The 14,469-nt window shown below is 38.3% G+C and overlaps 8 protein-coding genes and 1 non-coding gene across 9 annotated transcripts; 4 read left to right on the forward strand and 5 right to left on the reverse strand.

Moving 5' to 3' along the window:
• Positions 1-222: 222 nt before the first annotated feature.
• Positions 223-1,527, forward strand: AW171_hschr31294 (pepsin-like aspartic protease; the record flags this gene model as incomplete). Its single annotated transcript, XM_018131657.1, has 1 exon — positions 223-1,527. One exon carries the CDS (start codon positions 223-225, stop codon positions 1,525-1,527), a length of 1,305 nt encoding a protein of 434 aa, XP_017986455.1.
• Positions 1,528-2,054: 527 nt separating this feature from the next.
• Positions 2,055-2,972, reverse strand: AW171_hschr31295 (HCL691Cp; the record flags this gene model as incomplete). Its single annotated transcript, XM_018131656.1, has 1 exon — positions 2,055-2,972. The coding sequence occupies one exon, from the start codon at positions 2,970-2,972 to the stop codon at positions 2,055-2,057; it is 918 nt and encodes a 305-aa protein (XP_017986456.1).
• A 3,646-nt stretch (positions 2,973-6,618) lies between these two features.
• AW171_hschr31296 lies at positions 6,619-6,690 on the reverse strand. The gene has a single exon. It is a non-coding gene; the product is annotated as a tRNA-Asp (tRNA).
• A 535-nt stretch (positions 6,691-7,225) lies between these two features.
• On the forward strand, positions 7,226-8,872 carry AW171_hschr31297 (HCL690Wp; the record flags this gene model as incomplete). Its single annotated transcript, XM_018131655.1, has 1 exon — positions 7,226-8,872. The coding sequence occupies one exon, from the start codon at positions 7,226-7,228 to the stop codon at positions 8,870-8,872; it is 1,647 nt and encodes a 548-aa protein (XP_017986457.1).
• A 1,057-nt stretch (positions 8,873-9,929) lies between these two features.
• Positions 9,930-10,256, reverse strand: AW171_hschr31298 (HCL689Cp; the record flags this gene model as incomplete). Its single annotated transcript, XM_018131654.1, has 1 exon — positions 9,930-10,256. One exon carries the CDS (start codon positions 10,254-10,256, stop codon positions 9,930-9,932), a length of 327 nt encoding a protein of 108 aa, XP_017986458.1.
• A 300-nt stretch (positions 10,257-10,556) lies between these two features.
• Positions 10,557-11,330, reverse strand: HMLALPHA1 (transcriptional co-activator mating type protein alpha; the record flags this gene model as incomplete). Its single annotated transcript, XM_018131653.1, has 1 exon — positions 10,557-11,330. One exon carries the CDS (start codon positions 11,328-11,330, stop codon positions 10,557-10,559), a length of 774 nt encoding a protein of 257 aa, XP_017986459.1.
• Positions 11,331-11,559: 229 nt separating this feature from the next.
• HMLALPHA2 (homeodomain mating type protein alpha2) lies at positions 11,560-12,237 on the forward strand (the record flags this gene model as incomplete). Its single annotated transcript, XM_018131652.1, has 1 exon — positions 11,560-12,237. One exon carries the CDS (start codon positions 11,560-11,562, stop codon positions 12,235-12,237), a length of 678 nt encoding a protein of 225 aa, XP_017986460.1.
• Positions 12,238-12,419: 182 nt separating this feature from the next.
• On the forward strand, positions 12,420-12,668 carry AW171_hschr31301 (HCL686Wp; the record flags this gene model as incomplete). Its single annotated transcript, XM_018131651.1, has 1 exon — positions 12,420-12,668. One exon carries the CDS (start codon positions 12,420-12,422, stop codon positions 12,666-12,668), a length of 249 nt encoding a protein of 82 aa, XP_017986461.1.
• Positions 12,657-13,405, reverse strand: AW171_hschr31302 (HCL685Cp; the record flags this gene model as incomplete). Its single annotated transcript, XM_018131650.1, has 2 exons — positions 12,657-13,119; positions 13,401-13,405. 2 exons carry the CDS (start codon positions 13,403-13,405, stop codon positions 12,657-12,659), a joined length of 468 nt encoding a protein of 155 aa, XP_017986462.1.
• Between the last annotated feature and the right edge of the window lie 1,064 nt (positions 13,406-14,469).

A 14,469-nucleotide genomic window follows, 5' to 3' on the forward strand; every position in this document is an offset into this window, starting at 1 on the left:
GTAAACCATCGAAAATACGGCTATGCTAATTGAGAAAGAAGGAGAATGAATGGATAATAGTGACTATCGACAGAATGTGGGCTCATGTATCGCATTTAATATTAATATTCTTAGACAATACGCTCATACACAATGAATTTATAAGGAAGAGTGTATTCTGTCCTTGAAAGACTGCCATGTTAACTTCAAACAAGCAATCAACTATTCATTTAAATAAATAAAATGAAATTTCCTGGATTTTCTATTGCTATTTGCTTGCTGGTTGGCAGTTCATTGATCAGGGCTAATCCGATTCCCAAATCGTATAGCAATCCTCAATACCTCCAGTTGGGCCTGAAAAAATCCCGGGTTGGCATTAATGAGATCGAACGAGTTGCTGATGAATTTAAGGAGGTGCAGAAGCTCACCTATTATCCCTATAAGCTTGAACTAAAAAATCGAGGTTTTTTTTATACTGTCGATCTCAAAATTGGTACACCTGAGCAAACGGTGTCAGTACTACTTGACACTGGGTCAAGTGATTTATGGGTTGTGGGTTCTAATGTACGCTGTAGCTCTTCAGAACCAAATGACGATTGTAAAGAATATGGTGCATTTGATACCAGTCAGTCATCCACCTGGTCATCAAATGGCACCGACTTTTATATTAGTTACCTTGACAACAGTTCCGCAAGTGGTGTATGGGGTATGGATATTTTGAAGATAAATGATCTTAATATTGACGGCGCAACTCTTGCTGTCGCAAACGAATCTTCTACTTCTCTCGCTGTGCTTGGTGTTGGTCTATCTGCTGTTGAAACAACAAATATAGTGTATCCATATTATACTTACGATAACATACCCCTAATATTAAAGCGTAATGGTGTAATTGCAAGGAATGTATATTCTTTGTTCACTAACAAATTAGAAGCTGCTTCAGGATCTATTCTTTTTGGAGGTATCGATCATGAGAAGTACAGCGGCAAGTTGCTGACCATGCCAGTCGTTAATGTTGCACCAGACGTGAGTCCTGACCCAATGCATCTTGCTGTGATATTAAGTGGTCTAACCTACAGCACTATGGGTGATAAGATTGACCCTTTCTGCTCAAGAATACCAGCCATTCTAGACAGTGGAAGCAGTGGCACCTACTTCCCAAAGGCAATTGTCGAGCAAATAGCAGAATTATTAGGCGCTGTATGGGACGAAGAAATCGGAGCATATGGAGGCCAGTGTGCGGCCTCTAGTGACACTTTAGATTTTGACTTTGGCGGTATAAATATTAGTGTTCCACTCTCAGCTTTTATTATAAAGAAAGACTCCACATGTTATTACCTAATTTTTCCATTTGAGAATGATTTGGTCCTTTTGGGTGCCACATTCTTGAGTCATGCTTATGTGGTCTACGACTTAGATAGGCTAGAAATCTCGATGGCTCAAGCTTCCTACAGTTCTGTTGAAGATATTGAGCCAATCATAGATGATGTTCCAAGATCCGAAAAAGCTCCAGGTTACTCTTTTGATTGGAACTATTATGACGATCAATAAATAAGTAAATAAACGCGAACTTTATGTAAACTATAAATTTTCAAACTAAATTAACTCATAATTTTTAAATTATTACCCCTTCTATAAAGAAATTAAGTATTCTGGTGTCTAAAACCCATTGAGTTAACCAAATTATTTAATATTCAATGTTTATGTTTTTTTAGGGTAATTTTACTCTAAATGCTCTTACATAATTTACACTGACACAGTTAATGCGTTTATGACGTTCCTAGAACTAGTTAAATTCTCTTGCAGTCAAACATGAATATATAGGGATTGTAAAAGCAAGATATAGTTTATAACTGGAGCAAAAAGCTATTTCGGTTTGAATATGAAAATATTGCTATGCATCTTTAAATAATTAACGATTAATAATATTAAATATCCCGGGCTAAATACTGGAAGTGGAGCAACTCTAAGGGATCCGATGGAGAAACTGTAGTTCCGATCAATAACATAGAGATAACTCTCCAAATCCAGATACTCAGTTAATTAGTTTCATGGAGCGTATTCTGGCCAGACAGAGTTTATTCGAGACCGGCCCAACCATCATATATACTCCTCAAGCCAGTTCTCTTGTGAACGTTATGGAGTTTTTCCATATCTTCACTTTCTATTTTAAACGTCTTAAGGTTGGCATCAATTCTTTCTTTAGTGATTGATTTTGGTAGCACAATAAGGCCTCTGTTGATGGGATAGTTGATCAAAACTTGCACTGGAGAAACACCGTACTTTTCAGCAAGCTCAATGACCTCTGGTTCCTTTGCAACAGGAGCGCCCGTAGAGCCCAAAGGAGAGTACGCTTCAACCAAAATGTTCTTGCTCTTGCAAAATTCTACAACATCATCTCTTGGAAGGCAGACAGAGATTTCAATCTGATTGACCGCAGGAATCACTTTTAGTTCTGGATCATCCAAAAGCTCCTTCAAGTTATTGACGTCAAAGTTAGACACACCAACAGCTCTAGTTTTACCAGTCTCTGGTAACTTTTGAGCAAGACGCCAGGTTTTCACGAAATTCCATTCTTCATCGTACACGAAAGGAAGTACCAAAGCATTTGAAATATTTAGGGTATCTCCATCCAAGTCGTTTTCCTTGTGAGGTCTTGGGAAATGAAGCAAGTATAGGTCAACATAGTCCAAACCCAGACGTCTTAAACATCCATTTAAAGCCCTTTCAGGGTCTCTAAACTGGGAGACCCACAACTTCGTAGTAATAAACAATTCCTCCCTTGGCACTCCAGAATCCTTAATGGCTTTACCAACTTCTTGTTCATTTCCGTAAAGTGCCGCGGTATCGATATGCCTGTAGCCGTTTTTCAATGCATGCAAAACAGCGTTGTACACTTCGTTCTTTTCTGCACGAAAAGTTCCCAATCCAATCACAGGAATCTTAGCACCAGTGTTCAATGTTAACACATCTGAACTATCTTTAATTTCGACCATTATGTTATATTACGTACCCCTTAGACTTAAGTGATTTTAAGATAAGGTCTTGATAACTTACAACATAATTCAGACACATTAGCCAGTATTTATATCAAGTTCTGAAGTAATTATTGGTCAGCGACTTCCCTAATAACTATAACAACGTAGTTTGCATTAGTAATTTTTTCAAGGGTTCGTGAAAAAACTTAAAATATTTTCAATTATACCTTAAATATAGATTTAAAATTAGTAATCACATCTATGCTTAGTAGCAAAATACTAAAAATCTAAAATCTGTATAAGTTATACTAAAATGCTGATTTTTAAATAATAAACATTTATTCTGATTCTTCGGTCAATATGGCCCTTTATTATTCTTATTATTATCAATTAATATATTAATTGTATTATTGATCTTAATCTTTTATAATATAGAATTCATGTATTAACGCCGTAGACTAAATACTGAGTTATCGAATGAGTCCCAATTATTGTCTCTCAAAATGACGTTTCCACCTTTATTGTAATTTTCAAGGCCGACCATTCACTACACACTCGATATCTTCATCGTTAGTTCTACCTCTGAGAATATTACTATAGCGGTGAGCGGTAACAACGGTCATCGCCAGATATAGATTACGTGAGTATTGAGAGATCAGATTTAGAGAAGCTGTAACTGTCATCCTATAAAGTTAAGCGTTAATAATATGAAATTTTCAACCTTTAATCACCGAGCTTAATGTGGTAGGATTTGGTTTTCACAGTAATGGTTCTAACTTCTGCCCTTTTTCAAGCGGCAAAAATCATGTAGGAAATTATAGGCACCGTACATCTTGTCCGGCATATTAAATCTACTACAAAGGCAGTTAAAAGCGTAATCGGATAAAAATTTCGATGTGATGTATACGCACTCTCTTACATAATTATCCGCGGCGATTTTAAATAGAATTTCCGTCTGAAGATGCGAGCTTAAGTCAATAGAAAATATAAGACATTAGGTATTACTAAATCGCTTAATCTTAAACGTAGACCTTATGCTACTGCCCAAGATGAATGATGCATCTATAACGGTTTATCACGCTTCAACCAGTATCTTTGATATGATATTTTCTTCTATAATGTTCACCGCATTCGCTTGTTAAGTTTATTTCTCAGGATAACCAAGGCATATGCGTTGGCTCTATCATTTTGCGTCTAAATCTAAATAGTGACCTCCTAATTGTTTCACAGAGGTCAGTATTGAAAGAAATCCAGCTTCAAATTTTAACATTGGAGTTAATGTTTGACCGAAAACATATTTTGTCTAAAATTCTTAGTAAATTAAGTTAGACAGGATACCAATTCAGCCTGAGCACAAAGACCAAGCACCAACATTGACGCTTGATTAAATGGAAATCGTTTCACTGACACTGGTCTTCTTAACTTATTTTATGAAAACTGATACAATTTTTTTTTAATAATTGTTAATATATATTACTATCTTGCGTCTTAGGCTAATAGCATGATTGTCTAAATTTCACAATCATTTAACAGTCGGCATATTTGGCTAAATTGAAAATACCAACCTCATAATCATCGCTGACCAATTATCGGCCTTTTGCGTTCTTAATTAACTTCCTATACCGCGCTTGGAATTTGCACGTCGTTTTATGTTGAGTTAGCAGATCTTTTACTTGAGTTCGTCATGGCGAGGAGCACCTGTTTCGGTAGTTTCCGGCTCGGCGGGGCATGATTCATCATTGTCTTCTTCTGCAGAACATGCATCATTGCCTAAAGGGCTTGAAGGTGGAGGGGCTGGAGGAACTTCAAAATAGATACCGACATCAGAGTCGCTACTGTCGCTATAATCTCCGTAATCACTATTAGTATCTAGAAAGTCAGACTCGTCACTATAGTATTCATCATCAGTGAAACCATATAGGGTGTCATCATCTGGGTCCTCATCTCTTTCTAAACAGATCCCATGGTAACCAATCTCCCTTATGTAACATCCACCACATCCACTCTGGATGCAATCCTGATGGTGACAGCAATAGAGCATGTGACATCTGCCGGCCTGTGTCATATCAGTCTGTCTTTTTAATGCCGGGCTCTTTTCAGAGGTAGGAAAGGCAAAAGTTAAGCAGATCGTACTGAACACAAGAACACAGCAATTTAAAAGTCTCATGTTGTTAAGGTTTACTATCGTTCTCGCAAAAGTGGCTTAGGTGCAGTATTTAAGAAACAGCAGGCATATACCGCCTTTTTATAATGTATCATATCGATAAGAAACTGCATGTTACTCCAATTGATCGAAACTAAATAGTATCAATCTATTGCTAATGAGATAGCCTCTATAACTCCTATGAACCTTGCAAAGCTTATAAAATAATGGTATCTAGGCAACCAAAGATATCGCTGCAAGTGTCTATCTTCGAATGTTGGTATAATTATAGAACTACATCCGGGTTCAGGGATATTGCGACAATTGCTATTACATAATCCACAAAGAAGTAGCGCTACAACATTACAATACAGATGTCTAAATACTTGGTAGCAGTTTTATAACAGTGTACAGTCTGTAGAAGGCTATATAAGCGTTGCATGTGGACATGTCTCCTCCGGTATTTGGCAACTAAATCTGCTTAGGATCTTCTTTATAGACATTCATGGGCCTGGATCTTCCCAAGGGTTATTTCCCCACTTGGGATTGTAAGCAGGATTGAACTGATGGTTTTCTTGTTCTGGTTGAGGGTGTGTGATTCTAAAACAGTTTTGTCCTTCTCTACACGATCTCAACGGCACAGCAATCAAATTTCTGATATTCAGTGAGAGCCCATCGCTGGGTTCTGTCAATGCCTGGTCTTCTTCACTGATGGGAAGAGCGGAACTCAAATGTGCAAGACTGAGTACAATAAAGCTGTAGTTGAAGAATCTCATATTGTTAAAGCTAGCTGCCGTTCCTGCAAAAGTGCATAGTATATAGAAATCGATGGGCTACCGACACCCAGCACAATTTTATACTGTAGTAGAGAGATATGCAATTAAAATGTACTCCAATTGAAGAAACTGAATAATCTAAAACGTCATTTCTACTGCGATAGCCTATTGCTTCGGAATTTATCATACCCCATTCACCACGTATCACACCAGCACTTAGTGCCAGAAAACGTGGGTGTGCTTAAATCAGCTTTCAATACCTGCATAATGGCCGGGCCTGCGAGATCTCAGGGAGCTTAAATTTCAACCTCTGAAGCGAATCCCGGGATGTGCATTGTGCTGATGTAATACAAAATGGCGTTTATCAGACTCGTATTTTTTTTTTTGTAGAAGAGCTACTGCCGTTATTTATCGGTTAGACTGATAACGAAATACTATTTACACCTTTATAAAAGCACTATTGCTTGCATTAGTTGCCACTGCCCACACTTAGCGGTGACATGTGTATCTTCTGCAACAGTCATATACTTTTTGGGCTCTGATTATAGACTTTCAGCACTGAAATTAACAGCTACATGTATTTACTATCTCATGGAGTTACGTAGCATAAACGTAATAGGTCCGTCAACATTAGTATTATGACTGAAACGCAATAGCCCTACTCAGGTCACGCTTAGACTGAGAACCCTAGCCAAAGGCCCTGTGGGAAATCAGTATTGTGTGGTTTTATCCATCAAAAAAAATACTCCGCGACGGGGAATTGAACCCCGATCCCGCGCGCGACAAGCGCGAATTCTAACCATTAAACTATCGCGGATCACTTGATATCATACCAACGATGTCTCCCTGCATACTCCCCAAATCTCCCCACGAGCTCGAGACTTCAGCCAAAGGCCGTTATTTATTATCCCTTGGCAACTCCGAGCACTCGGAGAGCCTTTTACAATCTTGCCTCGGTTATTTCTGATCAGCAGTAGCAAAATTCCCATCTCCTCTTGCCTGGCACTGATACCCTTTTATCTATGCAGCCGTTTCCTATAAAAGTCATGACTTTGTCTTCGATCTGTCTCGTGCTAGGATAAAAGCCCCAAGACTATCAGCTATTTCGTCATCTGTAGATAACAAATTCTGAGAATCCCAGTGTTTCAGCCTAATGCATGGATTCTGTCTCTATTAAATGTTTACGGTATCAACTTAATTACTTGATATGTTAAGCCACAGTAAAGCATATTGGCGCTCCCTAATATGGTCTGTATTTGTATATAACAAGCATTGGGTAGACTGTAGGTCGTCGTGCTTTGAAAGCGGCCGGTACCTGATAATTGGTATAGGTATTGTTGCTAGATTCTGTCATGAGAAACTACTTCCGCGCAACAAAGGAGTCAATTCCAACCGCTCCTGGCAATGGAGAGGCAGAAACTCTCATTGTGAGGCTGGATGAAGGTCGTAGACGGCTAGGCACTTTGTCGGCCATAGGTTTAATTTGCAATAAAATTGTCGGAACGGGTATATTTGTTGTCACGTCCAATATGTACAGGCTTACCGGGTCAGTTGGCCTAACTTTGATTTTATGGGTTATAGGTGCCACCTTTGCCATGGCTGGATTATATGTTTACATGGAATACGGTACTGCTATGCCGCGTAATGGAGGCGAGAAGAACTATTTGGAGTTTGTATTCAAAAGACCAAAATTCTTTGTAACGTCACTGTACGCTGCCCACATTGTGCTGCATGGGTCATCGGTTGCTACTTCTGTTTTTGGCGCGCAGATGGTGCTTGTAGCGCTGAACGCGCAGATCACTAGTTGGAGTATGCGGGGGCTGGCTATTGCTATTCTGTTTTTCTTGAGCGTAGTCAACGGAGTAAGCGTCAAGACAGGGTTATATATCCAAAACACGTTGGGATCGTTTAAAATTCTCATAATCACAGTCATGTCGATTATAGGATTTGTTGCTCTTGCCGGAGGTATCAAAAACGCTGCTGGTACAGCAAACTTTAAAAACGCATTTGAAGGTTCTGGCGACGTGAATATTTATGAAATCGTGACTGCGTTGTATAATGTTTTCTGGGCGTTTGCTGGGTATGGGAGCGTGAACTATGCTTTGGGGGAGGTTCAAAATCCTATCAGGACGCTAAAAATAGCCGGTCCGTTATCGCTGGTGCTTTTGACGGTTCTGTACATGCTTGTTAACATAGCGTACTTTGCGGTTATCCCAAAAGATGTCATACGTAATTCGGAACTCCAGATTGCGGTTGATTTTTTTGGCATTGCATTTGGGTTTAATGCTAGACGGTTTTCAGCGGCTATTATTGCACTGAGCGCAATAGGCAATATGAGTAGCTCCGTTTTCATGCAAGCGAGAATCATCCAACAGCTAGGCAGGGAGGGCGTGTTACCTTTCTCTAACTTTTTTGCGTCTTCGCGGCCTTTTAATTCTCCAATGGTGGGATTGATGGAGAACTTTATTGCATGCACTATTACCATCATTATACCGCCATCGGGAGATGTATATAATTTGATGTTAAACTTAGGCGGGTACCCAATGAACATCATAAATACGGCAATCAGTGGAGGACTTCTGTGGACTTACTGGCAGCACAGGAAGGGTAGAATTCATTGGAACCCCCCTATTAAAGCAGGGGTTGTTATTACGACATTTTTCCTGGTCGGCAGCATATATATGGTCATTGCCCCATATGTTCCTCCATCGGACGGGGGAAATATCTATCACTCTATACCTTACTGGACTCACTGCGTTTTAGCGTGGGGCATTTTTGCCATAGGAGGGATTTATTGGTGTTTCTGGACTCGCGTGTTGCCTAGGTACGGGAACTATAAGTTGACTTATGCAGAAGTACTTGGAGAGGACGGGTTTTGGAGGAACAATATCGTAAAGGTATACAAAGACGAAACTCGTCCTGCAGCAAACTATAACAGTGAAACAAACTCCAATATCTCCACTCAAGGGAAGGGTGGATCAGAAGAGTACATAAAATAGCTTGTTAAGCGAAACATATATAAAGAATTCTAGGTCGTACAGCCGAGAGCTGGCACTAAGTTGAGATCTACAAACTACGTAACGACGTATAGTATATATCTAGCATCCATAATGGGGTTCTATAAGCTAGCTCTGGTTCCATTAGACTTGCTTGAAGCTACTATTTGTGTGGCGGCATAGAAACGTGCGGGGGAGACGATAAGCAACAGCCATCATGAATCTGGGTAATTAGATGCATTTGACTGATAGATACGCTCAAAAACAACTTCATTCTAGCAATCACATAGAAGAATGAGGCGGTAAAGCTTATCGTATACTCCTCTCAGTTGGAAAGTTACTGTGATGCACGAGTATTTTTCCGAGCGGTGCCTGTCAGTTGCAAACTGGCAATTTTGATTTCTGTTTTTGCAAGTTGGCAATATTTGGTGTTCTAATTAGACCCATGAATTTTATGCATGTCTTTCCGGCTTGGGTATTTATTAGCGCAGTGGCCAGAATTGCTCACATTAGTAGCCCGCTGTCATATTTTTACGCTTTCGCGCTTCTTTCACATCTGCATGACAGAGAAAGTATCGTCTGAACCTTTCAGTTTAGCCAGTCGAATGCTTCTTCAATCGCCCTCGAATTACAGAAATAGTAGGTTATTAACAGCATTAGTCGGTACATTAACGTACCTCGTAATGATAGGAAACCGCAACGGTTTATGTACGAACAAGGGGTGTGTTTTTATTAGTTTGCAAGCCAGTGCTCAGTACTATGTAGTATCGTCTTCCTTTCCCTAGAGAAAGAGGGATCCAATGTAAACAACGATAAACCACGGTTGTGTGTGTTAAAAATGAGTCGCCCCTCTGGGGTCTCCATGACAAGAGCTCACTATTGAGGGCGCATAGAGCAGGTGCCTGCCGACACGCTGGGTATTGACAGTGGTTTCATACATTGAAGTCCTGGCGAGCGTGTTTTCGTCGGCTATTTGCGGGGGATCTGCGCCCGGCGTCGCCGGGCGGCGCTTGCTGGCGCGCTAGAAAAGGCCGTAGGACATAGCCGCCGAGGGTACGGATTAGAAGCCGTGGATCTTGATGTTCTTCTTGGGGATGGCGAGCTGGGTGATGAGGAACTCGCAGACCTTGGCTCTCTGGTCGCCCTGCAACTGGATGATCTCGCCCATCTCGTCGTCCTTGACCATGTTGCCGTTGCAGCCAAAGTCCTTGCGCAAGACCTTCAAGATGCGCTTGAGGTCGTACTCCTCGGGGATGCCCTGGACGGTGGTCAAGGTTTTTCTGCCGTTTCTCTGCTGGATACGGATGTGGATGTAGTTGGAGGAGGAGGCTTCGTCGTCGCCGGTGTCAGCAAAGGGGTCGAAGGACTTGAGGTTTTCGATAGACATGGTGGCGGTGGGGTGTGAGGTAGAAGGTAAGCAGAGAAAATTTTCAGCTGTCCTTTTAAAAGCGCGCAGAACGCATTCGCTTATTTGTGAACCATATTCTTATCTGTATAGGTGTTAACCCGCATTTCTCTGCAATTGCCCGTCTTTCTTTGGCGTTGGGACAACGCTTCCTTTCAAACACACTTTCCAGGAACTCCTTTGTTTCCTTGGGTAACACTGTTCTTCTTCGCTGCGTTACAACACCTAGCAGACTTAATGATTGTTGAGAAAAGAAAGTGCAATGATGTACGTATACTATAATTAAAAAGATGATACTTCGTCCAATATTTGGAAAAGATCAGCATCACTAAGTAAATTATTCAGGAATATTCCCTCATCAGATCCTGCATACTGAACATTATCTGCACTACATGTGCCATGAAATTTATATACATTGTCCAATTCAGCATCATTACTTGCAGTATTCAAATAGAGATCCTCCACATATGGTTGCTGTATGTTACTTTTCCTTAATTCTTTTACCTCTTGTTTCTCCTGAAGTACATAATGAGCACTGTATTTTTCTTCTAACCAATCGGGGAAACTTTTATTTGGCTGCTCTATATTGTATTGTTCCGAAAACAGTTCCCATGTTCTTTTTATTTCTGGATTTTCATGCCATAAGTCAGCTAAGATCCTAGATAATTCCAATTGGGGAATTAAACCATTTGAAAACCTTGAATAGTAACTTCTGTATGCCATGAACTCATTAATTTTTTTCCTTTTTTTAGGAGAATGCGCAACCTCTTTTACATTAGCTAACTTACCTTGAGTGCATTTTAGATTAATGTTGTCATTTCTACGTATTTTAAGGTAGTTTAATAATTTCTTAGGAGGATCAGGTATCTTCAATGGTGGAGCAGAAGTCATGTAAAGATTAACACCTTCACACTTATAATATCCTTTGGTATTATTTCTATTTTCTGAACTTGCAACATCATGCATAATCCTACTATTGATGACCTTCTTTTTTTTATTACGAGGTTTTTGTATCTTTACCTTAAACATAGGTGTTTTGAAGTTAAGATTTGCCATTGGTACAGTTTTCTTCTTGAAGCGCTCAAATCTAAGAATGATATGTACTTAATACAATCCTTCTTTTATACATTTTAAAATAAAATCCCTTTAATTTTTTTTTTTTTTTTTTCAGATATGTTTCATCATATTATAGGAACCTTTGCACATCAGTAAATATAAATACTCAACGCACTCTTTTAACTCTTCCTCATAGCTGTAAATTATTAACTCATTAGCATACCAGATAATGAATAAGATACCGATTGTGTCGCTCCTTAATCCATCACCTAACGAGTCCCTTAATACACGGAAAAATATTTCAGCATCTTCAAATTTTACTCTAAGAAGGTCTAATTATGAATGCGATAATTTACATAAATTAAGAAATGAACTACTAAACCTACATACCAAAATACGTTGCACGAACATCGATAATCAAGAGATAAACAGGACACTGAATAAAGTTCTTCATGGTTTAAAAACCTTGAGCACGGAAACAAAATATTCAACCCCAGATCGAGTAGTCATCCAAAATATTTCTCAGTTAACCGCAATTATTGTAAAATTAGTCAAAAAAAGAGAGAACTTCATACATTACGAAAAGGGTATAATAGATCTGAAGGAAACTTCTAATGACAAATGTGGAATCATTTTTAACGTGGTAACAAAAGATATGATGGAGAACGGTGGTAAAGGTGTGAACTCCTATAAAGGCCATAGACTACCAAAGCAATATGTTCTCATACTCGAAAACTGGTATAGAAAACATGTTGAAAATCCATACCTTAACGATAATGATATCCGATATTTAATGAGGGAAACTGGTTTCTCTCGTAGCCAAGTAAAAAACTGGGTTGCAAATAAACGACGGAAAGACAAACATTCGACTATATCCCCTGAATTATCAGATTTACTAGCTAATTAAATTACATAATATATAGCATTCAAATATTAAGACGCGTATTCCTAAATGGTAATTTATTTTTTCAGAAATTAAATCGTGTAAAAAATAATATATAACAAAACGACCACATAGCAGACTCAGAATCTTCGCTATGAAGATTCTGAGTCTTGTAGCATCCAGCAGAAAAAAAAAGTGAAAATGTTATGTGGTCGTTTTTAGTTCCCTGTAAAGTTCGTTACTCCGGCCCGGGGGCATGCGACTCAAGTATCAGAGGCAGGAAGATTGTTGGTAAAGATATTTTATCCAAATTCCCCGATTCCAACGCTTATTTGGGGGTGGCAAGCCTCGATGCAATTGTCAACTGTGAACGCGATGGCAACGACCAAAGGCTCCAATCAGAGCTTCTCAAGTTTAACGAGTATATAGACTTAAATGACGCCCTACATAATTAGACAATCGCTATACATTACTCTCTCGACGTCTTTTCTTACTCTAGACCAATCTGCTCTTCTTTGAACAAGCTCATATATTTCTTCTTGAGTAAATATTCCCTGAAATTCGCATATCATTCTTCCTAACTCTTTTGAGTCCTTACCAGATACTAAAAAAATTTGTCCTACAGCCTTTAACCCAGCAAATAGAGGAATAATTTGTTTCTGCTTCAACTTATTTGCTATGAAATCGTAATAATAATTTAGATCACAAATCAAGTAGATTGCTCCTTCTGTAGATATTATGTTCTTCTTAATATTCTTTACTACTTCGTGGAAAAACCTCTCACCTACTTCTTGCTGGAATACATCGATCTCCGTAGCTCCCGTCAAGAGGAAACAATGGTTAGAAAGCAACTCTACTATCCTTCGAGCACATACTGATGCCTTGATCTCCCGCAATTCTCCACCTCTTTTTTAGGTAGAAATTGCGGGTAGAACATTTCAGCATAGCATTCAACCCTGATCAGCATAATAAGTTGACGTTGGTATTAAGTAATCTAATTTGACGCGTGTTTCCGCACCTATACACCACGGAATTCAGATTGTTTTCGTAGTGTATGGGTTGAACATATTGAAATAATTAATATTTCGCTTAAGTTTAGCTTGAGTTTACCTGTGTTTGAGTAGAAAAACAAGTGTTCTATTTTAAATTGAATCTTTCGAGTTATTCAATTCCTTCTATACTTTTACAACATAATTTAATTATCTTTTAGACCTCTAACAATCCAACATCTGAACCATGATGTATACTAACATCTGGACACCACGAAATATTTCCGTTTTCGAAAGTGTTTCGGTTGGTATCTACAATCCTTACATCACGTAAATGTATCGAATTGCTAGCTAAAAGTTATTATCGTGACTTCGAATCTTACCGATACGTTGATCCAGTGCAGTCACTGCATTTATAGAAAACATCCGTGGTTAGCTAGTATAAGTGTTAACATTTGTAATAAACAGAACTCAAGATTTGTAAATTATTATATTCAACCTTGGTCAGTTAAAGATAGCTACGATTTGAGGTAAGTGATTGATGTACTTATATTGACTTGAGGTGGTGATTGCGATAATTAATACCTTTAATTTTTGACCAGAACTCTTGAAAACAAATAAATTGCGTTATTTAATTGTTAGACAGCAACCATTAATATTTAACTAGATATATATTCATCTCCTAACATTATCAATAATAGTTACTATATTATAATATGCAAAATACTTTTAAGTAGTGACTGTAAGTTTATAATCTTAATGATGATTTACTAATAATTTCATATTAAATATGTAGTCCCTCAAAAGTTAATCATGTTTGATAAAGGGAGGAGATACAAGATAACGTTACAAATATCTAGAGGAACTTGCCACAGTAATACTAATAAAGATTATGTGGGGATGGTTAGACTGTACTTGAAAGATTAGAAATTGTTATCCATCATGATTTATACTTAATAATTTGGTGATATATTTTTATTAAGTATATCTACCCATACATTATTACATTTTAAGAGCTTTAGTTTTTTTTAATGTATTACTGTGTGCCATATTTTGATGAGGTTTAATTAAAAAGCTGATATAATATTACTATTACTTCTTTTATATTAAAAACTACCATCTAATAATCTATCGTTTATACTAGAATAAAAGATACTTATTTGACTTGGTATGCTTATAGCCTATCATTGGCGGTATGTTGCATGAATTTCCTGATTCAAAATTCTCTGACAGGTCCATTATATCTTAATTTAAAGCTTTGTTGCAT

Source organism: Eremothecium sinecaudum, chromosome III (genome assembly GCF_001548555.1).
Source record: "Eremothecium sinecaudum strain ATCC 58844 chromosome III, complete sequence".
Lineage (NCBI taxonomy): Eukaryota > Fungi > Ascomycota > Saccharomycetes > Saccharomycetales > Saccharomycetaceae > Eremothecium > Eremothecium sinecaudum.